General features: G+C 40.6%; 1 protein-coding gene across 1 annotated transcript in view; it reads right to left on the bottom strand.

Moving 5' to 3' along the window:
• The window catches only part of LOC131126447 (ephrin type-A receptor 3), a 109,349-nt gene that overhangs the window by 68,436 nt on the left and 15,468 nt on the right, over positions 1-25,445 (bottom strand). The window contains exons 2-5 of the mRNA XM_058068979.2: positions 19,015-19,079; positions 11,000-11,200; positions 8,620-8,727; positions 7,552-7,903 (exon numbers count right to left, since the gene is read on the bottom strand). Coding sequence (XP_057924962.1) covers positions 7,552-7,903; positions 8,620-8,727; positions 11,000-11,200; positions 19,015-19,079 — 726 coding nt within the window. The remainder of the gene's footprint in view (positions 1-7,551; positions 7,904-8,619; positions 8,728-10,999; positions 11,201-19,014; positions 19,080-25,445) is intronic.

Consider the following 25,445-nt stretch of genomic DNA (forward strand, 5'->3'; position numbering starts at 1 on the left):
GCCGAGGGTGGAATTGAATTCGGGTCTCCTAGCTGTGAGGCCATGAAGCGTGATTTTTAAGTAATAAAGTCACCAATATTAAATGTAATTCACAAATTATCATAAGTATCACAGAAAACCAGCAGCAATACAGAACACAGCAGATGTGCAAATTAAAAACGAAATGTCTGGCAAGACATTTTGCCTTTCATCTGAGCAGGTTTCATTAGTTCATGCTCAACAACTAGGTGGGACAAACACTAGTCTGACTGGATAGGACAATGATTTTACAGGATTTTACAGTGAAGGGCATACATTCTGCACAATTTGAGCAGAAATGTATAATTCATACACAATTCTATCTACATATGGTACATATGCAAGAGTTGGTTATTAACTATGGTTTCTTACAAGATGTTACTTGCACAATATCAACTTAAAGCCCTTGTGGCAGGTGGCTGAGTCTGCCTCTTTTTTAAGTGAATTACAGTCTGGTTATTACCGTTTACATAAGGGGTTACTTACTGGCAGACCGCGGTCCGAGTCCGGACCCAGATGCCGTCCAATATAGGCCTGCACTTACAATCAATGAAGTATTTTAAGTTTTGACAGGACACTTCTATTTTGACCGCTGTGTCTTTTTTAGACTTTAATCCACAAAACTGCATCAATTTGAAATTTTTCCCATATCATGCCTTTATTCCAATAAGATTATGTTTTTATTCCCATAACATTAGGACTTTATTACAATACTATTTTGACTTTATTATCATAAAATTTAGATTTTATTCCCAAAATAGCTTGACTTTATTCCCATGATATCTTGACTTTATTCCCATATTGTGACCTGATTCCTGTAATATTGTGTCTTTATTCCCGTAATATTGTGTCTTTCTTCCCATAATATCATGTCTTTATTTCCATAATATTCTGAATTTTTTCCCATATCATGCCTTTATTCCCATAAGATTATGTCTTTATTCCCATAATGTGACTTTATTCCAGTACTATTTTGACTTTATTATCTTAAAATTTAGACTTTATTCCCAAAATAGTTTGACTTTATTCCCATGATATCTTGATTTTATTCCCAAAAAGTGTGTCATTACAGTAGATTCATTAAGCCCTGTACTTTATACTGAACATTACATTGTCAACTGTATATTGTATATATACTGCAACAACAATGCTATATTTTCAAGTGGATAAGTTGTCCATGTCCAGTATTTGGGGCATTTCCCTTCTTCCAAATCATGAAGCATATCACAGTTGCCCAATGCCACTAATTCCATTTACATAGCAGGCGAACCTCTTGACATTGAGACTTTGCTGTATGTATGCATGCGCAGAAGCTGCAATGTCAAACCCATTAATCAGATCTGATCCAGATTCCGCGTTTGGCAGTAATGTAAATTCAACATGGAAAATCCCATTTAACACACTGCTTGTATTTCTGTCGGATCTTATTAGATCATGCTGTAATTCGCCATGCGTGTACAGGTTCTTTTTACACGTCGTTCCCTTGGTGCATAGCACATTCTGGACCTGAATGAAATGTTCCCTCCTTTTAGCTATTAAGATCCTAGATTGTGGACATTCATACATTGATTTCACGGGGGACAAATGTTGAAGCCTTGGCAAAGGTCCCACTGCTCTTGGTCTGAGTGGTATTTTATAATGTCCTGTAATAGTCTGGGGATCTGTATTGTGTATATATCAGCAGTGCTTGGACTTTGAACTCCTAATTCATTCACACCTTTGGGTTCAGTCCAAGAAGCAAAGTGAAATCAGAGTGGATTGCATCTTTTACAGTCTTCCCGTAAATTAGGTCGTCGCATCATTATTGCGGCACCAAATGCATGAGAAGCAAAGCGGGTAAATATAGTGGTGTATGCAGCAGAAAGAAACGTCACAAAGAGCTGCATGCTGTGGGAAAAAGAGCCAGTGAGGCGAACACGCGAGAACTTGTGTTGAGGTGACATGTGTCTGTCCTTCTCCGCTCTTTCCTCCATCTGAGGCAGTAATTGGTGCTGTCAGACACACAGAAAAGGACACACACACACAGACTCATGCCCTTCAATGTGTACCCCATGGGCTTAAAGAGGTTTGGAGAAGAGATTTTACTATGCTCCCTGCCAGCTGTGAGACAGCAGGAGACGGTGAAGGAGTGCAAAGCAGGAAAGAAAGCAGCGCAGGATGCAACGGCCGACGGGAACAGAATGAATAAGAGAAACAAAAAAGCTTGGCGTCAAAAGAAAGCAAGGGGGCGAAAGGGTGGAGGATGCAAACGTTGGTGATGGAGAAGCAGAGAGAGCGGAGAGGACCTTACTACCCATCTAGGGTGGAATCGAACTCAAACTCTCCTAACTGTGTGGCCTGTGTTTGCTAACCACTCGTCCACCGTGCAGCCTAATGAAATGCCAAAATTCTTATACATTATTGGACAAATTTGCACAGTATTTCAGAACTTTTGCACACATTGCTACAATATCCTGAACAAACTAATACCGGTGCTTCCACTTTGCCGATGCAATTCCAATCTCTTTATTAACGAGCGGTAAAGCACAACACGGCAAATACACAGTTGAACCAGCATGCTCTGCTAAACTAAAGTAAACTAAGTGAATTCCATTCACGCTTGGTTACATGTAAGGGACAATGGACAGACTTTCACAGATTGCTTTCACAAACTTAGTGGGTGTTTCAGGTGGCCGCTTCAGCATTTTGTTTAGTTCTAGAGCAGCCGTCTCAAACACGTGTCCCGCGGGCCAAATGTGGCCCGCAGGACACTAGTTTGAGGCCCCCGCCTTGATATGAAAGTTTAATGTTAGTGCGGCCCGCGCAAGTTTGATATGGATGCTGTATGGTATCATGTACCCAGAAATAATTATTACGTTTGATTAATGTTCAAGTTAAAGGTTAAATAACTGTTAATAGTTATCCTCCCTATCCGTGTGGAAGTGGTAAGTTTTTGGCTATTTAAGTTTAAAGGAAATAACTTGAAGGCTACCATTTAGGTCGCTAGCTCTCTAGTTTGCGAGTTAGCATGTGTCTCAAGACCCTGCAGTTGCGCAATATGTTGTAAATAAAAAGAGTATAAATGTGACTATAGTCGTGTTTTGTCATGTCTACAGGGCTCTAATAATGCTTTGTTCATTTTAATCTGAAAAAAATAATTTGTCTACCCACCAACTATATGTGGTTTCTTAAGTTTTTATTATTTGCCGTTTCATTATTATTATTATATTTATTTATTACTGATTGATTGATTTCTTTATTCTTGATTTGTTTATTTATTTTTCATCTTATTTTGTGCAAAAAAAATAAAAATTAAGATATTTGAGAACAGTGGAATGTTTAATCAGAGCTTTTATTGTAGAAAATCGAAACCAAAGCAAAGTTTATTAATTTTTCTGTTTTTAATAAATGTGTTGTTGTTTTTTTTGGAAAACCTGATGCGGCCCAGTCTCGCCCAGACCCTAGCTCCAGTGGCCCCCAAGTAAATTGAGTTTGAGACCCCTGTTCTAGAGGGTGTTGTTGGAACATGGTGCCAATCAGGAGCAAGCAGCTGGGGAAATATTCCCCACAAAAACTTTCTTTCTGCTCACGATGACAGCATCTTTATCTATATCTCATTTGATATTAAAATAAGAACAATACAAATTATGATCGGCTATCCATCAGGTGACTGATCCAGCGCTCACACAGGGAAGAACTTGTGGGCCCTAAAGGCAGTTTTTGAACTATCATCTTTAAAGTCACAGGGAAGTAAACTTGAGCCTATGTCAGCTGATGTTGGCCGTGAGGTGGCGTACACCCTGGACAGAGTCCCCGAACATTGAAAAGGATGTACAGTAATCCCTCATCACATCACACTTGACATTATCACTCTCACAGTTTTTCAAAAAATCATGCTGTTTCGTGGTTGAATATGACATATTATTAGTCCAAAGAAATATTCACATTGAAGGAAATTCCAACAATTTTTTGCCTAAATTAAGCACTATCACAGCTGGACCACGATACTATATTTTCATGCTTTTCTTTCACCTCATATTTGGTCCCAAAATGATATGCGGTAATGCATAAAGGTAAGGTTAGATGACATGATGGAGTGCTAATGTGCATATTTGTTTGGTGCACAACCTCAAGGTAAATTATGCTAGCACACTACCTGTTACCAACATGGAACATGGGCCATTCCTTGGATCTAAAAGGTTTGGGACCATTGGTGGACACGAAAAGAACGAACATCACTGGCATACAACTCAAGCAAACGTTGACAACAAGAGACATGAGCTTAACATACGGTGGTAAGATCCACAACATCAACGTCTGCGTTTAAAGTTGTTTGGCTTTGCTAATCAGCCTTGTTAAGTGGAAATAATGAGGTAGATGAGATTGAGACTCCAAATAAGAGCAAGATGCAAAAGAAGAAGACATGGAACTATAAAGGAAGAAAAGTCCCATTATAGAGAGACACCACAGCCAGGTTAGACATAGCAGAGAGAGGGAGGGGAGACTGCGGGAAAAAAGGGCAGTAATTGGAGGTGTCTGCTGTTTGTCTAACACAGAAAGGCTAGTAATGATTCCATTAGCGCCTCACACCAAGAGAGAGAGCATGAGAGAGACAGGGACACAAAGAGAGAAGCACGGGGGGTGGGGGGGTGGTGAGAGGATGGGAGTTAGAGACAAACACTGATACAAAATGAGGCTGCTCAAGGGGCAAAAAGGAGGGGATTCACAAAGAACATTAGCATGGGGAAAACAATGAACGTCGCTGCTGCTAAATGGCAACAAGGAACAGGAGAGAAAGAATAAAAAGTGGCCATTAAAAGACTTGTTCACCTGCACAATGACAGTGGCACGTACCACCCTCCCCCGTCCATTTCCTCACCCCTTCGTCTCTTTTTGTGACAGCAAGTGCAAGGGGGTTATTTAAATGCATTAACAGCATGTGCTTTCCCAGTGGAGGACCTTCAGAATGTGTCAGGGCAGGAACATTTTGTTTGGAGCCACCACAGAGGTCTGCAGGAGAGCCTGGATGCCTCAAACCGGAACACAATAGAGCGCAAAGGACACCCTTGGATTACTAGCTGTCATGCAGGAGGCTCCATGGTTTGAACTGTCAGCAAATACAAAAATATGTGGACAGAACCAGTGCAAGAGCTTTCATTGAGAGAAACATACATTTAGCAACGTTTATTATCGCAAACAACATAATAAAACACTTACAATATGAATTTTTGATATTGAATCTCATTAGTTCTAATGCCTTGGCTGTGTAGAAAATTGCCTAAAATATATTTACTAATTCCAAGTGGGAGGTGAAAGAAACCCTGCAGCAGATATGCTTCAAATGAACACAATTCATTAAAATTGTTTGGCAAGCACCACTCCATTCTTTCCAGAATAGCCACCACACGAGGAAATAATATGCTTTCACTGAAAGCGACATCAGGGATTTATAGCAAACAATGGCAGCCTGTCAAGACATAATCTACTGATCATAACGTACTGCAAGAGCCAAAGGTCACATGCTTTTCCTGATCTTTGACCTCTGTCTGTCAATAAGCTACATCATTTACACCTTCATACAATGACAGCCACACATATATAGTGTATATATACTGTACTTACATACACACACATGCTGTTCTTGGGTTAAAGGTATCTTGTTAGAGTCTCAGCAGGTAGATAAAACATGGCGAGTAAGCTAATGAGGTCACATCAATCATTCTGGTCAACAGTATCGAGTGTTGAGGTACAGTATTAAATGGACTAAAAGGTTGGCACTTGAGGTGAGACTAGACCCCTTGGTACTGAAATCTTTATCTTACCTCTTACGGATGATAAAAGTGGGATCAGTTTCCCGTTTGTCTGTAGTCATTGCAGGGTTTCCGCTACATGTAATGGGTTGTGGTGCAATATAACTTTTTCTTTTAATATGTTGACTCTATTCTCATGGAATTACAGCTGTTTACTCCATTTGTTTTGTTGTTTTTCCCCCAAATATAAATTTTCTTCTCATTATATTTTGATATATAACATACATTGTTACATAACCTTATAATGTTTATATTTTCTGCAACCTATAGTTTCCAAAAGTACAACTTTATTTGTTGTTTTATTTGTTTTTCATAATATTACAATTTTTTTTCCTCTTGTAAAATTGCTTTTTCTGGTTCGATTATACATTTTTTTCCCCTCTTAATTTTTCAACCATATTCTTGTAAAATTACTGCTGTTTTTTCCCACTATGGCTGGGTTATTGTTTCAGTTTTCCCGTTTAATTGTATTTTTCGAAAATGCCAGGCTGCACTTTGCTGGAGCCTATCCCAGCTGTACACCCTGGACTGGTCGCCAGCCAATCACAGGGCACATATAGACAAACAACCATTCACACTCATACATTCATACCTATGGACAATTTGAAGTCGCCAATTAGCCTAGCATGTTTTTGGAATGTGGGAAAACCCACGCATGCACAGGGAGAACATGCAAACTCCACACAGAGATGGCCGAGGGTGGAATTGAACCCTGGTCTCCTAGCTGTGAGGTCTGCGCGCTAACCACTCGACCGCCATGCCGCCCTTTTCTAACATTCCACACTACAAAATAATTTGTGCTGATATCGGATCAGTTTGATATCAAGGCTACAATATTGCCATTGTGTTGGAAGTGTGAAAGTTGTATTGGGACACCTCCAACAATGGTGTCCATTAAAGAAATATAGCGCTAACAGCTAAGTATGCAGGGGGCGGCCCATAACCATAAACACTGTTGTAAAGCTGAATAGGTGGTAAATAGATGACTATCTAGTGTGTACATTCTAACACAAGAAATGGATGGAGCTCAGCCATCATAAAATAAGCGTGCCAGACACACACAAAGCTGCAATTGAGATGCAGCCAGAGTTCCGACACAATCTGTGCACAAAACTAGTGTGCAGGCTGCAGTGTACAGCTTGTGCTTATTCACTTGTCTCTAAGACCCCTCTGCCAAGGTTTCAGGCGTCTTGGCCGCCGCTTCTCCAAAACAACTGAGATTGCATTATGTGCTCACATTGCAAGTTTGTGAGAAAGAATATCTCTGATTTTCTTTTTCTATTTCCAAGAGGGAAAGTGAGCCTGCGGGGATGCGGTGGGCAAGTAAAGCGAGCTCTACCAAATACATGCAGGCAAAGCATACATAGAGACACACCAGACTTTGCACACGCCATCTGTGGAGTTTTACGACTCAATAACCATCTTCCTCAGGCATACCTTTTCCTCTTTCACCACACATGTAGCAGTAAGCACTCTCTTATACACACTCTCAAACTCCTCAGCTCAGCAGGGCAAAATGAGATATTCAAGTTTCACAAACAAACACACACTTAAATAGAGACGAAGATGCCTCAAAGCAACTCCCACAGTTCTCTGCAAAAAGCTAAGGGATGGCACTCACAGATATTCACACTAATTGCCCAGTATTACCAAAATACAGCATCACTCCACCCGCACGCATCATCCTGGACAGCCGGCACGCACCCACAGGCATACATATTTTAGACACATGCAGTCCACTCACGTTGGCAGATGTCCTTGTTCTCCTCGAAGCCAGGTTTACACACACACCTCCCGATAGGAACCAGCCAGCCTCCGTCTGCGCTGCAGTACATCTTGGGAGCCTCAAATTCCTCCGAGGCATTCACACACGCTCCGTGGACCTCGACCAGGGCTGTGTCTCCCCCAGTTATTGTGTCGGGGAACTGGGCCAAATTAAGCACAGTGAGTGGACACTTCTTGTAGAATACCCTGACCGAGACGAGCGCGATGCACGCGCCCAGGTCTTGGAAGGCCAGGTAAAAGCCTTTTTTACTCAGGTTACTGATATCCCGCACTTCAGTGTTAAGCTTCATCACACGGTCGCCAACGTCCACCTGTGGAGCAAAGATATTTGACCTTTTTAAGTCCACAATGATTGCACGGTTAAATAAATATAATCAAATGTAAATTAATTTAGAAAAAGCACTCTTCAAACATTATTATACTGTGTATTATTATTATTTACTTTTACTACTTTTTTATATTTAGCCATAATTTAAACAGAAAATAATAATTATTATTATTATATGCAAGAGCAGATACAAAATTCAGCTATTTCTAATAGTGTTACTTGATCATCTCTTAATTAATAAAAATGCTATTTCAATAAGTACAATAATTGCAATAACAAATAAATATGTTTTGCTTCAAGCTTTAAGTAAGTCAATTACTATAATGAATTATACATGTATTTTAATGTAAAATTGTTACATTTTAAAGTGTCTTTGCAGTATACACACGAAATGTATTAGTTGTAGTCGTAGTAGTACTAGTAGTAGTAGTGTTCAGCTAGTGTTCCAATGGTATTACTTGGTAATCACTAGCTGTTTTTATTATTTAGTGGCCTTATTTAGCAACATGAGAGGTCAAAAATATAAGTTTGATGCAGTGTCAATAAAAACGGATCATTAATAGGCAGAATTCTTAATAGATCGTTTGTATTGTATTTCATTAGCATGTATTTCATGTGCATACATACTGTACAACATGGATTGTTGATTTTCTTTGACAGATGTGCTGTAATAGTGTGTATGCATGTATGCATCCATACCTGCGTAAAGCTCTCATCTGCAGCAATTGTATCGATTTTGACGTACTGGCTCTCCTTGATGAACCACACGTTGGCGTTGTTGGACTCATAGTAGTACATGTTGAATGTCTACAAAAAAAACACAGCGAGTGAATTTTGAAACACGCCAGTTCATCCAATGTGAAATTTTAACAAGCTCGCTGGCCTCTCGCCTCTCACATCGGTCCATCTGTCTTAGCCACTCACAAACTACAGATCCCTGAAAGCAGTGCTCTGTGCAATCTCATATTATCTCTCCAATACTCATTCTGGAGACGTGGTGTCGACGAAAGGGTGCAGGAGGCTGACAAAGTGGAAGGAATTGAATACAGAGGAGCTGTAATATCACATTTATATGACAGACCGGTGGCCTCTAAAATGTATATATATCAGGAATTAAAATGTATTATGAGCTACATAAAGATTCTCTGGAGATTTTTAAAAGTCTTTAGAATTGAACAGGTAAAGGTTGAAAATGAAGTGAGCGTACAATGATGGAAACTGGAGCTTTTTCCACTGAGGGCCACATACTGCCAAATGAAAGGATGCAAGGTCCACTTTGATATATTTCTAAAAAAAAAACTGCATCTCAGGTTTGCGATATAGGTGAAAAAGCGTATTTGCTCCATTTCTGCTTTGCAGTGTTTTTCCAAATATTTCAACTTTCATTTTAAATAAACTTCCTACATTTTCTTCTTGTTATAGTCTTACTTTATTCCTATAATATTTCAACTTCATTCCCACTTTGGCTCATAATATTACAAGCAGGGATGTCCGATGATTGACACAATATCGGCATAAAAATGCAATTGGTTGATATCAATCATGAAAAACGAAAAAATACTGTTCCACCACAGGAGATATGTCATGTAACATATATCTGTATCGGAGTTGGACAATATTGTTTTTCGGCAAAACGCCAATATTGGACATCCCTAATTAAAAAAAGTTTTATTCCCTCTTAAAATTGCAACTCTTGGCGTTGTGTGATTTTTTTTGGTGTGTTTTTAGAATGTGCTTCCAGCCAATAAAAAAACAGCCGCTGGTGGTAAATCGTACCCCATCTTTGGGCATATTCTGCATGCATTCATTGGTATAATACAATACTCTTCCATACCTAAACATAATAATAAAGTCACAAATTGAAAGGGAAGCACGAGTCAAAGGTCCACTATATGAGGGGTCGGCAACTTTCAGGCGCAATAATAAAAAAAAACTAATAAAAATTACTCCGAGCTGACACTGTCTGTTGTTACACAACGGAAATAATTCACTTGAGGTCTATCTTTTTTTACTCTCTGGTCAAGCTAACAGCATTATTGTGAGCCAAATAGGAAGTCAGATGCTTCATGGTTGAAACTTCTGGTCTGAAGTTTTTGCCTGTACAATGGCATTATATCTGAAACGTAAACATGACATCATTACCTGATGTAGCGTCCGGTGAGTGAATTTGTTTGTCCATACTCTGAATTCATTCTCATTTGTAAGATCGATTTCAGTCTTATGTACTCTGCCAAAGGCATGCCCAAAATAAGTGTCTAATTGGAACAAATATTAGGCAAAGGTCAAACGCCTTCAGTTATCATCCAATATGTTGATTTTGCTGAATTGCTAAGCTCGTTAAAAGATTTGATTATGCAGGCTACATTTGTTCAACTAACTACATGAATGTCAAAATGTTTGCTTCTAACATTTGCATGATAATTAAAGATCTACACTGATAACCTTAGTTTGGTAGATATCATCAAAAATCTTACAGCTTGCATTGTGTTGTGCCAGACAAGATCCAGACTCAAAGATAGACAATCCTATTCTGACTTTGTTTCAAATCAAATGAACTGCCATGATATTGATCTGCCCCCTTGCAAAAAAAAGAGGGGCTCCTACTTCAAAAAGACCAGCACGCTGCTGCTGCAAACCCGATGACTTGCTTTTAACACACTCACACACTCATATGCAGTGGAAGCACTTTTGTTGTAGAACTGTTGTTGGCTGCCGTGCTCTGGCTTAAAATACACATCCCAATGTTAGATACACCTGCATAGTCAAATAAGATTTCATAGAAAACTGCTTGTACAAAGAAAATACAAGGGGACCTTGGTTAATGCCAAAATGTTGCCTTGGTTTGCGTACATTTTCCGGTTAGCATACAATATGCCCTGTTACTACTTTAATCTAGATAATGATATAGATATTTGATGTTGGTACGGTGTATATACTGTATGATTCATCCCAATATCAGTTAATGCTAGTGTATAGTAGTTGCATCATACAACAAAAATGAAAGATATTATATTATGAGACGTGCACTTCACCGTCCAGGCACCTATTCCATTAGTGTTGACTGCGAAGTAAGACAAACCTCTTTGCAGGTACCAGGGACCCCAGGCAGGCTGTTACAGTCCCGGAGGGTAAATTTGATCTCGATGTAGACACGTTGCGCTCCTTCCCGGCTGATGTGGCGTGTCCGCAGCCAGTTGTTCTGGTTGGCCTCCATGACGTTACACACCTGGTAGGTCCTCATCGGGGTGTTCCGCTCATCCATCACGCTGATCTCCTCCCACTGTGGGTAAGATAGATTATGTGTTAGAACATGTTTACATCATCATTGTGGATGGACGCCACATGATGCTGTGATGTCATTTCATTCTGGAGAAGCACGGGAAAGTGTGAACAGCTGCCGTGAGGACGTTGAGGATGGTAAGAGCAGATGAAAGCAGCTGGGAGTGAAATGAAAGAGGAAATACTTGAGGTAAGTGGAAGGAAAGTGAATGGAAAATAAGCCTATATTTTGAAAAGAAGCAGCATGGGTTGGCTTGACACAGCTGCTCTTATTTCACAGCTTCAGTCTATGAACAAAAGACATCTCAGTCCAAAAGGTTGCTTTTTGGGAAGCCGGCCCCACGGTCAATGAAGTGCAGTGTAGCACAACCTACAAGTTCTGTTTTTATGTCTGTCAGTGTATGAGTGATGAGCTGTGTCAAGATGACTAGAGGACTGTCTTTGTGTGTATGTGTGTGTGTGTGTGTGTCTCTGTTGCACGTGCGCACACCGCAAATGCATTGAAGGTGCTTAAGGAGGAAGGATTGTGCGAATATGTGTGTGGAGGAAAGACAGAGCAACTTTGTCTCCCGTCATTTGTTGCCATCTGTTTCCACTTGTGACTAAGGCAGTAATTGAGACCACTTCTCGCATGAGCAGGAAAACATTTCTATCTACACACACACACATATATATATAGTCGGCATACACAGAAAGAACATTTCTATTCCTTAAAGACAAGAAAAATAAACCGGTGTGGTTGCAGTGTTTAAAGATATCTGATCCACTGAAGGGGAAAGCAACTGGACACACACACTCCAAGACACACGCCCACGTAAACCAAGTGGCTGAAATCTAGTTTGTGGCAAGGGGTGTGAGCGGACCACCGTATTTGGTCTGCGGTCCTGTCATCATGCGGAGCTTGAGGCTCCACAGCTCCACAGTGATGAGGACATATCACCTTACCATTTGACCACATACTGCTGCATCACATGAATATACAATTGTCCCTCACCATGCCGTGCTTTGAATTTTGTGTTTTCACTCATATTTTTTCTAAAATAATATTAATGAATAAATATGTGGTTTTTGTGGTTGAATGTGGCCTATTATTAGTTAAAATTTGCATATTTAAGCAAATTAAGCATTTTCAAGCATAAAAATTGTAATATATGTCACAGTGAGTTTCTTGGTTCAACCCCAGGATGCGGTGATGAGGACCCAAATGCAGGTAAAAATGTATTTATTTTCGCTATGTAGCAGGATGGCGCACTAGCATGGCAAACTCAACACAAGACAATGAACCGACAAAGGAAGACGCACCGGCTGAACTAAATACAATCAACAAATTGCTAACAGGTGCATGAAGGAGAGAAAGTGACAGAACAGGAAACAATACAAAATAAGAGCGTGAGAACCGGAACTAAGGCAGACAAGGTGAAAACAAGAACTGTCACACAAGGAACGATGTGGATTGTGACAATATTAAGCTAAAATGCAAATATGATGTATTCAACAGACGCATTCAAAGATATTGTTGAAATGTAGGGTTCTACACTGGTCACCAGGTGTCAGTAATGTTACTGTGAGAGACACAAGAATCAGACTTGATGCAGACTTCCCATACATTCTGGCAAGTTTGCATTCAATAGAGTTTCTCAAAATGCTGGCCCTCACAAATGTCTTAGCCCCCACGGTTATTTAGCAGTCACACTCAATAGAACACCCAATAGAAAACATACAAATAGTGAGTCAGCAACACATAGACTAGTTTGCTACGTGCAAGATTGTACGAAACGGACACAGCGTATAAACAAAACAAGGTAACATTTTGGACAAAAGAGAATTTGACTGTACTTATTTCTGAAACTGAACGTTTGTATTAAATCTTACCAAATTCTTGTACGCAGTCTAGTTTATGAATTACTTGTGTTCAATTGTATGAAATCCTAACAAATTTTCGAAAATGAACACATCCAAAATACAGTTTTCATTATGTAATTATTGACAAGTTCTTTTTGTATTTAATTTGACAAAATGTACACAACAACAGGCTGAAAAACATGCATGACAACTGAATACAAGCTGTGTCAGAAAAGTTCCAGGATTGTTGATCACATTTTTCGATGTGAGAGGCATCGTCCATTACGAGTTCTTGCCACCAGGCCAGACGGCCGATCTTGCTGCGTTTGCTTCGTACAGTGCACAAGGGCAACTCATAGCTGCTTCACCATGACAATTTTTCCGTTCACGATGCCTTGAGCATCCAACAATTCCTAAACATCGCTGTGCTGGTGACCTGGCTTGGTGTGATTTTTTTTTCCTCTTTGCCAAGTTCAAGTGTCACTCAAGGTGACCTACGTCAAAAATGGGGATGATATCAAGATGGCCATAATGACCAAGCAGTGGTGGATCATGAAAAATCATTCCAGGAGACCGGGAAGGCGTGGTAGAGGCTGGAAATATGTGTGAGATATGAGGGGAATGACTACAAGAGGTGAAAAGTGTAGTTTGGATTTAAAATATATCTTCTGACACCAGTCCTGGAGCTTTTCTGACACACCTCATACACCAAAAATGATCCCTTGTCTTCTTTTCTTTTTCGGTTCTTGTGAGAGTGAACACATGATTAATACTAAGAAAAATGTGCCTGTTGCTGTGCTATTACAGTTGTACTTCCAAGTTTTTGTATGAATCCTACTAATTTGTCACGGGAACAAACCCCCAAAATGGGTCAGTACATACTTATTTACTAATCAACCTTTGTATTGCAATCTTACTCAATTTTTGTGAGAACACTGTGAGTACACAATGAAAGTCTTTCATGGCTCCTAAAAAATGCCCATTTTCTAGGATAGTAATCCCTCTTTTATCGAGGTTAATTGGTTGAGTGAACTTTTGTGAAGTAGAATCCCTTAATCATAAATTGAATGTTTTCGTAATAATGGCATAAAAAAACAGCTCACAACCTTCTCAGTACCTTTTCTTAACATTATTAGAGAACTCTAGACATGAAATAACATCGATATAATCACCTTTACATTCATATTAGATATAGATATTAGATATATTGGATATAATCAAATAAAATAATCAATTTAAGGCATAAATACAACTTGTGCTTGTAAATATGTCTATGTCGAGAACAGAACATGTAGAGTTGAGTTTTAGGTTACCGTGGGTTACAGTCGCAGCAGTAGCCCATGTTATTATTATCCATCCATCCATTTTCTGTACAGCTTATTCCCATGATTGTCGTGGGTATGCTGGAGCCTATCCCAGTCTTTAAGTGAGAGGCGGGGTACACCCTGGTCGCCAGCCAATCGCAAGGCACATATAGACAAACAACCATTCACACTCACATTAGTAGTTATTAGTAGTTATTAGTAGTAGTAATGTATTAATTTATTATTATTGTGCCTGTTGTTAGATAATTGAAACTTGAAATAAAGGTCTATTATTCTGGCAATCAAGATCCAGACTCTTCTTTAAAATGGTTAATTTAGACAGAAAATGCATACAATTTCCTTTACTATGCATTCTGAATAATAGGCCGTATTCGTCCACCAGGCATGATTTATTACGTAATATACAGTATGTTAGGAAAACTGTGACTGAGTAAGGCCGCAAAATTTGAAACACAATGTGGCGAGGAATGACTGTAATTGTGATATTACTCAAAATGACTTTTGTATGAAATCCTACAAAACTTACAGAGAATGACCACCATCACCTCTAGAAATGTGCCTATTTTGTACATCTAAAATTAGTAGAAAATCCTCCTAAATTGTCCTGGAGGGAACGCATGTCATCACCGATTGTTCCTAAACAAGGACCAAAGTGTGGGAGTACAAGAACAGACTGTCCAGGAAGATATAAAGAGGCTAAAAGGAACTCTCAGCCTCTGGAAGTTAATGAGATGTGACGTCCCGACAACGAGGCAATAAAAACCTTGACGCCATTCACCTAAGTCTTGAGCACTAAAACAGATAAAAACACGCATTCTCACGGAGACTTCCTCACACTCAGCTGCTTTTAATCTCCACTGAGATTTCTAGTATGTATGAACTGGCGCACAACCAGGCCTCTTTTGATTCTCTACCAACTTTAACAGGGCCAAATGTGTGTGAGGGGAAAAAGATCCTGCAGTCTAAGTCTAAGAGCCAATGGAAGTTTTAGCCCCAAACAGATTCATCATTGGATTCCTGCAAGACAACGTGGATACGGAATGTCTGAGAGTACTCCTGATCAACCGCACTCGATTCAATTAGCAGAAAAAAACTTGAGACTTGTGAGAGGGCGGGGGACAAAAGAGAAGGGTGAATAAATGTTGGTAAATTAGAGGCGCGCCTGGCAGCTAAATAGAGCCATCTGTGCAGCGCTGAGGCCAGTCGGACATCACAGGACGGACACACACACATGCACACAACACTCCCCCGGGAGTAGTGATTAAAGCATTTATGGGAATAGTCATTGAGGGATAAAGAGGGCTTTATAATGTCTGTGTTTATTTCTTTGTAGGCAGAGTTTGGAGTGGCTGGATTATTGCCACTTCCAAGCGAGTAACTTATTTCCCCAGTCGGCGCGTCTGTTCATCATCATTTTTGCCTGCTGTGCAGCACAGGTGTGTTTATGGGCATGAAACAACCTGTAGTCATCTCTCCACGTGGCTAATGATACACTTGCCATGTGAGAGACAGAGAAAAACTGGGAAAATATTTGGATAGTTTGGGCGTTTAAGAACTCTCACCAAATGTCTCAGTATTTGCACACACACAAGCTGAAATGCAGTTCACCCAGAGCACTAATTTACTTTTTTTTTTTTTTTTTACAAAAATACCTCAATCAGTGCAGCCAATCAGCATGAAGCTGCCTTGATTGCTTTGAAGTGAAGCAGAGATGTCAGATCAGGGTTGAAGTTCAACCATTCACTGGCTTAACATAATATCCCTGCTGCTGTTGCTGCAATCATCTGATGTGTACACCTACCAGCACATAATTGGCTCCCAAAGTTGGGAAAGAGCTCTGGCTTAGTTTAGGGATACTAAATTAGAAAGGGGTGAAGAGCCTCTGGCGCAGGAGATGTTTTGGCGGGGCGGGGGGGCTCTCATTTTCAAACATCATTATGACATATCTGTTTTGTGTCCCTCACGACACGCACCCCCGCTCAGTGACAGAAATGGGTCGCTCCACTCCGTCTCAGCCACATCCGGCCCCGCACAGCTTGGATTAAGCTTGACCTGCAGGGGTCAAGTGTGGTTTTGGACTAATTCAGGTAGACAGTGGTCGCAGATTGGTGGGAATTGCCTCTCGCTGAGACCAATCTCAAGGTTTTAAAGGTCAAAGGTCAACTAGATAATTCCTATTATATGAAACACAAGACCTTCTTGCAACCTCCCTCTGTCACCCTCTTCTCCAACACGCTCTAGCCCGTCTTCTCATATTGTGACAGCCACTGGCCATCTCTACAAACAAACCACTTAACAACTGTTAACCACAAAAGTTTTTAGTAGAGTGTGTGTTTATATGTTTCTATCCATCCATTTATTTTCTATGCTGCTTGTCCTCACTAAGGTTGTAGGGGTATGCTGGAGCCTATCCCAGCTGACTTTGGGCAAGAGGCGGGGTACACCCAGCATATATAAGCACATCTAGACAACCAACCATTTACACTCATACTTATAACAAGTCAAATGGATATTTTTGGAAGGTGGCAGGAAATTGGAGTACCTGGAGAAAATCCACACTTGAGGAGAACATGCAAACTCCACACAGAGAAACCCAGATCTTGCCCATCTCCTGACTGAGTGGCCAACATGCTAACCACTAGACAATCAAAAGTAAACTAGTAGTAATATTTTCTAATACATGTCTGCCTTGGAGATTTTTTGTCTGTAAGTAATGTGCAACTATAATCATATGATACCTGTGTGGATTGAGAAATGTCATGTCGAAACACTAATTGTGCCTAGGTTAGAGATTTCTAGCTGCCGTGTCATAAATATTCAGTCTGATTCAATGAATGTGTGAATCCAGAAATAAAGTTTTGGTTGGCTGGCGACCAGTCCAGAGTGTACCAGAAGACAGCTAAGACAGAGTTCAGCTACTAACGCTAAACTGAATGGCAGTTATTTGACTCGGGCCATATGATGGTGACCTTTTATATTTTGGTTCCAAAATATGTAATTTGGAGCAATTTTCATCAAGTCCCTTTAACTTTCATGATAACAATGGGGCAAATTTTACACTGGACACGTACTATGACAGTAGAGGCCAAAATTATTGGGACACCACCGCAGTCCACCTGCTTTGAATGTGAATCTACTTCCATAATGTAACTTCAAAGCCACAAAATTAAAACAAACACAAAGCTGTACTGAGGTATTTTGATCAGGATGTGGCAAATAATGGCTGCACGGCGGTCGAGTGGTTAGCGTGCACCTCACAGCTAGGAGACCTCCGTTCAAGCCCACCGTCGGCCATCTCTGTGTGGAGTTTGCATGTTCTTCCCGTGCATGCGTGGGTTTTCCTCCCACATTCCAAAAACATGCTAGGTTAATTGGAGACTCCAAATTGTCCATAGGTATGAATGTGAGTATGAATGGTTGTTTATCTATATATGTGCCATGTGATTGGCTGGCGACCAGTCCAGGGTATACCCCGCCTCTCGTCCGAAGACAGCTGGGATAAGCTCCAGCCCCCCCACAACCCTTGTGAGGATAAGCGGTAGAAAATGAATGAATGAATGAATGCGGCAAATAAGACAAACAGCACGTTTATGTAAGAGCAAGTGGACATCTCCCATAAAAACAAAGCTTTATCCACTTACATAACTTCCTCTCTGTATATACTCTCAGGAGGGGATGCCTAATCCTTGAAAAATAGCTAATAGAAAAATATTGTTTACTCTCCAGTCAACAGTTGTAAATACGAATAAATGGGCCTTTCAGGAAACCCGTGTGAGCTGAATCTTACAGTCCATTCAAGTAACCTGTGCACTCTTTCTTGTTCATAATCAGTAACAGATGAAACACTGCTGAACACTGAGAACGTCATTGAGAGAAAACATATACAAACATAAACAATATGCCCACACAATCAATGCAGTTCAAATGCATGAACCCGATACCCTCCATTTCTTGGGAAAACAAGCCTTCTAAGCTCCGATCACTTCAGCTGCCTCTTTGCTGCTCGCAACCATGAAACCGTGTGTGGCATCCTGCAATTCAAGCCTCTCGTGCTGAATAGCGGCACGGAAGTTGGAATCGAGTAGAATTTAATCAGTGCCATTCAAATGCTGCTCTGCTAGCGTGACATACAAACTCTCTCTTATTTTTATATTGAATCCACGTTGTCGTTCTTCCACCCAAGACTTCGTCTCACTTCTCTCTGATGCGAGGCGACTGCACTCCACGCTCGCCTTGTGCCTTTACCTGCAAACCGAGCATTACGCAACTCTTTCATGCACGCATACTATATATGCATGCAAACATCTACATTTTCTCTTATATAAGAATATTTACCCTACCCACTCGTCCCTTTACTCTTGTCCCTAAATAAATTGCAAGGCGTAATAAATGGAGGTTCCTGTGCCATAGCGCACAGTTTTCAGCGCAGCGGAAATAATTTGTAAATTCCCCCTGAAGACTCCTGATTTAGCAAGGAGAGCTCAAGAACTCTGTGCTCTCTACAAGCGCACACTGCACTGCGGCTGCTGCTATGCTATGGTGGCCTCCCTTCTCTTAAAATAAAACATGACAATCCTTATACATGTGGCACAGACATGAAGAGAGGGTGATGTTTGTTTTTCTGTCAGAGTGTGCAGCGCATACTCACCCCTTCATTAGGATAAGCCTCCCAGCCCAGGTCGGCCAAGGCTACCATGGAGTCCAGCAATGTGACTGCAAGAGTACAGAGGAGAGAGAACAAACACGTTAATCCATTCTTGAAAGGTGGTTGTATATACACACTCGGGGTAACGCTGCCTTGAATGAACCAGATCAATGTTTCATGGCAGAGATTTCTTGTCTCAGGGAGGCCTTTGTTGTGTTGAAAAACAGTTGAGGTGGAACCTTTGTAGAATGTCAATGTTGCGTTCATTGTGGTGAGGTTCGCAGCTGCTGGTGGTTCAAGGGGACCGAAAGTCATTCAGCCAGATTGAAAACAGATCAGGGCCTCGTTTCACGAAGCAGGTTTAGCAAAAACTCTGAGTATGTTAACCCCGAAATGAGGGAAACTCTGAGTTTTCCGTTTCAAAAAGGGAGGTAAGTCAAACCAGAGACAGAGGAGTAACTCCAGCCTGTTTCACAGAGAGAGGTAACTTAACCTCGGTGTCAGTTACTATGGCAACAGACTCTGTGAACATAACCTGGTCGGGACCGGGTTTTCTTCAATGAACCTCGAGTTTCTTTCTGTCTCCGCCCTCTTACGCTACACACGGTGTGATTCATTCATTGTCGCGCGTGTTTAAAGCCAGTTTGGTCGTTTTTCTTCAAGGTGTGCTGTGTGTCGCATTGTTTTTTGAACCATGGCATGTCCGTTTGTAGAAGACCCTGTAGACGAAGAGGCACTACTACTCAGAAGAGAGCTCCGCATTCGTAGGGAAGTTATCCACAGGCCAAGATTGGACACGCTATCATTTCCAGATAATGTTCTTTTCGAACGGTACCGCTTCACTTCACCATCCATCACTTACATCCATAATCTCATCCGTCAGGACATTCAAAACATCACCAACCGTGGACGTCCACTGTCATCCACCCAGATTCTGTGTGTTGCTCTTCGGTTTTTTGCCAACGGAAGTTTTTTATATAATATAGGTGATGCAGAAAACATTAGCAAGGCCCGTCTGCAGAGCTGTGAGAAAAGTGTCCCTAGCACTAAAAAGACGAATCAACTCCTCCGTTGTGTTCCCGGGACATAAACCCGTGGGGGTCATCAAGGAGGAATTCCACAGAATTGCATGTGAATGTAGAAATCAGTTAAAATGTATGATTATAAATCATATTCAGTTAATGACATGGTGCTGCAACCTCACACTGGGATTTGTCATTTTAATTTCTTTTAGGATTCCCTGGTGTGATAGGGTGCACATTCCCATCGTTGCTCCTTCAGAAAATGAAGGAGACTATGTGAACAGAAAATCCATTCACAGCATCAAAGGTAGATTGAATGTCAGACTGCATCAAACTGCAAAAACTCAAAATCATACCAACAATATTTGTCTTATTTCTCGTCAAAATGTCTAATTTCTGATCAAAACGAATCACACCTAAAAGTAAATTGTTTTTAGACAATGTTCACGTGTTTCAATCACATTTCACATAATTTGAAAAATCTGTCAGTGGAGCAAGTTTGTTATTTCTACTTATTTCAATTTACAATGTGCGTGAAACAAGTGAAAATTGCCTGAAAAACAGTTACTTTTTATGTGGTGTCTTAAGTGTAAAGACATTTGATGAGAAATGTAGACCAACTACATGGTCACCCATTGTGAATCGAGGGAACGGGGCTCCATTGATGAGGGCTTTTTAAAGTCGTGGTGCACGCGCTTAAGTCAGAGTGAACAAACTCTGTGTTGATTGAACCAAATGAAATCACCTGTTCTGAAACCCGCAACTCAGAGTTTCCTGTCTCAGAGTAGATCAACTCAGAGTTCAGGGTTAGACTCAGAGTTGGTTGAACCTGCTTCGTGAAACGGGGCCCAGGATGCCAAGAGTTACACTAAAGCTCTTTCCAGTATCAACCACCACTTGTGGAACATGGCTGTACTAGGTTGTCAACTTGTTGTAATGTTCCATATTGTGTACTACATCACAGCAAGATGTGAAGGTGTCTGTGGGACTTTTGTCCATTCATGCAGAAGCACATTTGTGCGGTCAGAGGTGACTGATGTTGGACCTGAAAGAGGGACTCCCCTCTCTCTAGTTCATCCCAAAAGTATTTCAAATCCTTCCAGTTCTTGGGATATGTTTACCTAATTCCAAATCGATATGCACATCTTTCTGCAAAATAATGGACACATGACGTTTTAACCTAGCATGTATTTGGAATGTGGGAGGAAGCCGGAGTACTGGGACAAAACCCATGCATGCACAGGGAGAACATGCAAACTCCAAACAGAGATGCCTGAGCTGGGATTTAAACGCGCTAACCACTCGGCAACAAAAGAAAGCTCATTTCTTTTTCCAAACACATTTATTTTGCCTTTCATGTTTTTTTAACTCACTTTTTGTCTCTCTCGCAACTTTATTCCTCTCTCCTACAGTATCCGTTACAATTACATGCACATGCGCTATGGCAAATGATGTAAATTAGCCAATGACGTCATGTAGACCCTCACCATCACCACAAATAGTGCAGTCCTGTGGGAAACGCTGAGTGACCATGACAAGTGATGGCAGCATGACCAGCAGGAGGCATAATGAAAACCTGCTTCTTCACCTGTGTGTGTGTTTAATGTGTGTGGCTGCACTTTTTCTAGTCAGGTTCTAATCAAGCCTTCAGTGCTGCTGATCATCAATATTTAATCAGCATCCATCTGCAAAGACGGCTGCTTCACTCTTTCTTCTCTCCTCTCGGCCGCCGCCATGTCAAGCTTCTCTGTTATGCAGATTACAGTATGGACACCATCTAGGAGAACTTTTATTCAGCACCCTGTACTCAAAAAGGTAACATTTGCTGTTTCCCATCTCAACATTTACTATAGCGTCCTTCTTTCAAAACCTCAAGCAATGATTTGGTGCATTGTAGCCTGATTGTGCTTATACTGTCTTGTATTATAGATTTTTATATTCCCTCCAGTTGCATAACGCAGCAGAACTGTTCCAAAAATACATTGTGTAATCATATTTTCCACAAAAGCTATATAAGCCTGTTTATATAATCTCCTGTGTATCCATTCAGCTTGTAGGTACAACAAAGAGACAATTGCACAATTTTTTCCAACATCATTCTCTCTCACTGGTGCTGTTCTTCCCCCATAACACAGCTATGGCTCCTCTCCTCAGCTCAACACACTGTGACAGCAGAGTGGGACGCCGTGCTATACTAGTGTGTGTATATGTATGTGTGTGTGTATTAGAAACGAGAAAGATGACAAAGGAAGAGAAAAGGAGAGGTGTTGAGCAGCTAAAGGTCACAAGCAGCCTCCAGCCTTACACATTAGGACCATTTAGACGACAGCCCTCTGTCGAGAGGCGTACAAAAAGGGTACCTAATAATGTAATTATATGTGATATCTGGGGCCTTCAAAAGAGTGCAGATTGCAGAGATAAAAGATATATCTCAGGAGTGTTTGAGGAAAATGACTGAACGGGGAATATCAACAAATAATATATTTTAAACAGTAGGGGGTACAGTCTTTTCTGATGCAGGCTGTGCTGCATTGTACAGGGTAACTAATCAGTTCAGTTTCTAAAAATACATGACTGTTGTTCCCAGCACTTTACATCGAACGCACAAGAACTAGCTTTTCAAGGAAGCATCATCATTTATTTGCGGAAAAAATGATAAATATCAAATACTAATATATATTATTGCAAAAACATGTTTGTGCAAATCAGGTATCGACCAGTGATTCTCAACTGATGGGTCCCAACCTACTATGGGGGTCTTTGCTGGGGGAAAAAATTATAAATAAATGTACGCTTTTATTCTGAAGGGGATTTTGTCTATTAATACTTTGTAGTGCTATATGAAACCAGTGATCACGGAGGAAGACCAATAACATTTGTTAGTTAGGGCTTTAAAGGTGGCCTGTTATGTTTTTTAGGATGTTGTATTCTCGTATTAAACTATGCCAAACAATGAGGTTTGTGCATTTGAAAGTGAGACATGAAAGTTTGGGATGGCTCAAAACACTCAGAGGCTGTTGTAAAATGTATGTTTGTGATGTCATACACAGTCCGGCTTCCTGATATGGGCGTGTCTGTAGGCCTGATATGCTCTCTGCCCTCCCACGAGCTCCGCTTCTGTATTGACATTGTTAGCAAGGGAAAGCTACATTTGTTTACAATTCCTAAAGACGCCGCCATCAGGCACAAGTGGTTGGAGTTCCTGATTCTCTACCAGCAAAAGAAAAAGATTTTAATCTGTCAACGGCATTTCACACTGGACTGTTTTGTGAACATGGGCCACTATGCAGCTGGACTAACCTTCCAGCTTGGACTAACTTCTCTTGGTGGTGTAGAAGAGTCAAAAGAGCAAGCAGTAAGTAACAATTTATCAGTGTCCTGACTGTGTTTATTTTGGGTAAGTCATGGAACAAAAGCAGTTGTCTGTGTAGCATTATAGAGTGTGCATACAGGGAGCAGGGTTGCTAATCGCCATTTCCCACAACAATTAGCAAAGGAGATGTAATGACCACATGTAACAACTAATGATAAAATGCCAAAGCTACTTTCCATTGAGAGACATCTTGAAGTGACCCCTTTTCTTGAGAAACTTGGGACTGTCCAGTCTCTACTACGGGTCAGATTTGGGATCCAACACATATGGCTAAAAGCTGACATTTTAAAAAGATTTATTATCAACTCTTATAAAGTTGGGTTCGACAGCTGAGCGGCACAACGACAAAAGTCCTCCCTATCACTTGAGAATGTGACGAACCACAGCAGAGTGGGTGTGCCTAGAGGTGGGCCATGGGTGGAATAAATCAAAACAGACCATTTTGGCGGGAAGCACAAATCCAAGGAAACACAGCTGGATTAAGTACAGATCCTGGAAGATCTAGAAAGCTTTCTGTGCTGGTTATCATGTGGAGCTGCTCTATTGGAGTCCACAACAATACAAAGGACTGGAAAATGAGCATAACAGGTCCCCTTTAAGACAATTAATGTGCCATCCACTTGTTGAGCCTTAAGACAGTATCTGCCGGTAAGTATTTTATACTTCCTATATAGCATCTATTTAAGTGGAAGGCACATCTTAGTGGTCTATTTAACAGTCATATGAGGAGGAGTTCAAATTCACCAAGTAAAATTACTAATGTGAATCTCGTATATGGGATTTTCAATGTAAATTAGCAGTAAAGTAGCACATGTTTGAATGCATTTGCTTTTAGTTAAATGTCACAGTGAAATTTTTTCCATCTTATGTAAGATATAATGGACATGCTTCATTTCTGCATGTTAACTTTAATAGTGCTTCAAAGCACAGGCTTTATAATGGAATCCAATTGGAGTATTAATTGAAAACCTGTTATCTGTCTGCTGAGCTAGCAAGAAGACTAAACGTTAACAGGAGCAGAATAAAAAACACTGTCTTGAAATCATTTTGAGTTTTAGGCTAAAACGTATCGTTCCAGAAACGTTCATTTAACTTGTATTGTGATGGCACATTGTTATTTTGCACTACTTCAATATTAAACTATATATATATATATAAGGATATTTGAGTTGAAAGGTTTCCTCAGTGTGGGTCCCTGTTTGCCATTAAGGTCACTCAAAAGGTTGCCAGGCTATATACATTTACTCTAAATGGGTCCAATTTTAAAAAGAACCATCATGCAGTGTTGAATAGAAATGGACACTATAGATACATAGATAGATAGATACTGCTGGGCTGGCAACCAATCCAGGGTACACCCTTCCTCTCTTCCAAAGTCAGCTGGGATAGGCTCCAGCATACCCCCGCAATCCTAATGATGATAAGTGGTATATAAAATGGATAGATAGATGGATGGATAAATAGACAGAGAGATGGAAAATGATGAGTGAGTTATAAAATCGAATTGAGATCCCCCTGCTGTTGACATTATCTAAAGGCACCACTTATTGTATTGATTGTGCAGGTGTACCAAATGCCATGGTCGGTGAGTGTGTTTCTTCTCATAGAAAAAGCGACCTTGTAGCTGGATCACTTTCACAGGTTTTACATTTCCCGAGCCCATTTTAAGACCCTGTGGGAAAACACTGACGGACATAAAGGTGAACATCAACACGTATTCCTATTCTCATCGCACCTCCTGTCAATACCACTTATCACTTATAATCAATGGATGCACTCATCAATAATGTACTAGCTCCTGTGTACTGCTGACACAGCATCGCATCATTCAGACACTTTGGGGCAATAAAATGAGGGACCATTTTCTTATTAATCATCAGCATGCAGGTCTATACCTTTTAAGCAAATGCAAATGTAATGTATGCACACAGTAGTTAAACCAACAGTATACAGTATGCAAGTGCAATTCATTGCTGAGCTAATGAGTTAAGGAGAGAATGTAGCTCTTCCTTAAACAAACATCAGGAAGCATTCATGTC

The sequence above is a fragment of the Doryrhamphus excisus genome, linkage group LG6 (assembly GCF_037039965.1).
Source record: "Doryrhamphus excisus strain RoL-2023G ecotype Guam linkage group LG6, RoL_Dexc_Guam_v1.1, whole genome shotgun sequence".
NCBI classification, from domain to species: domain Eukaryota; kingdom Metazoa; phylum Chordata; class Actinopteri; order Syngnathiformes; family Syngnathidae; genus Doryrhamphus; species Doryrhamphus excisus.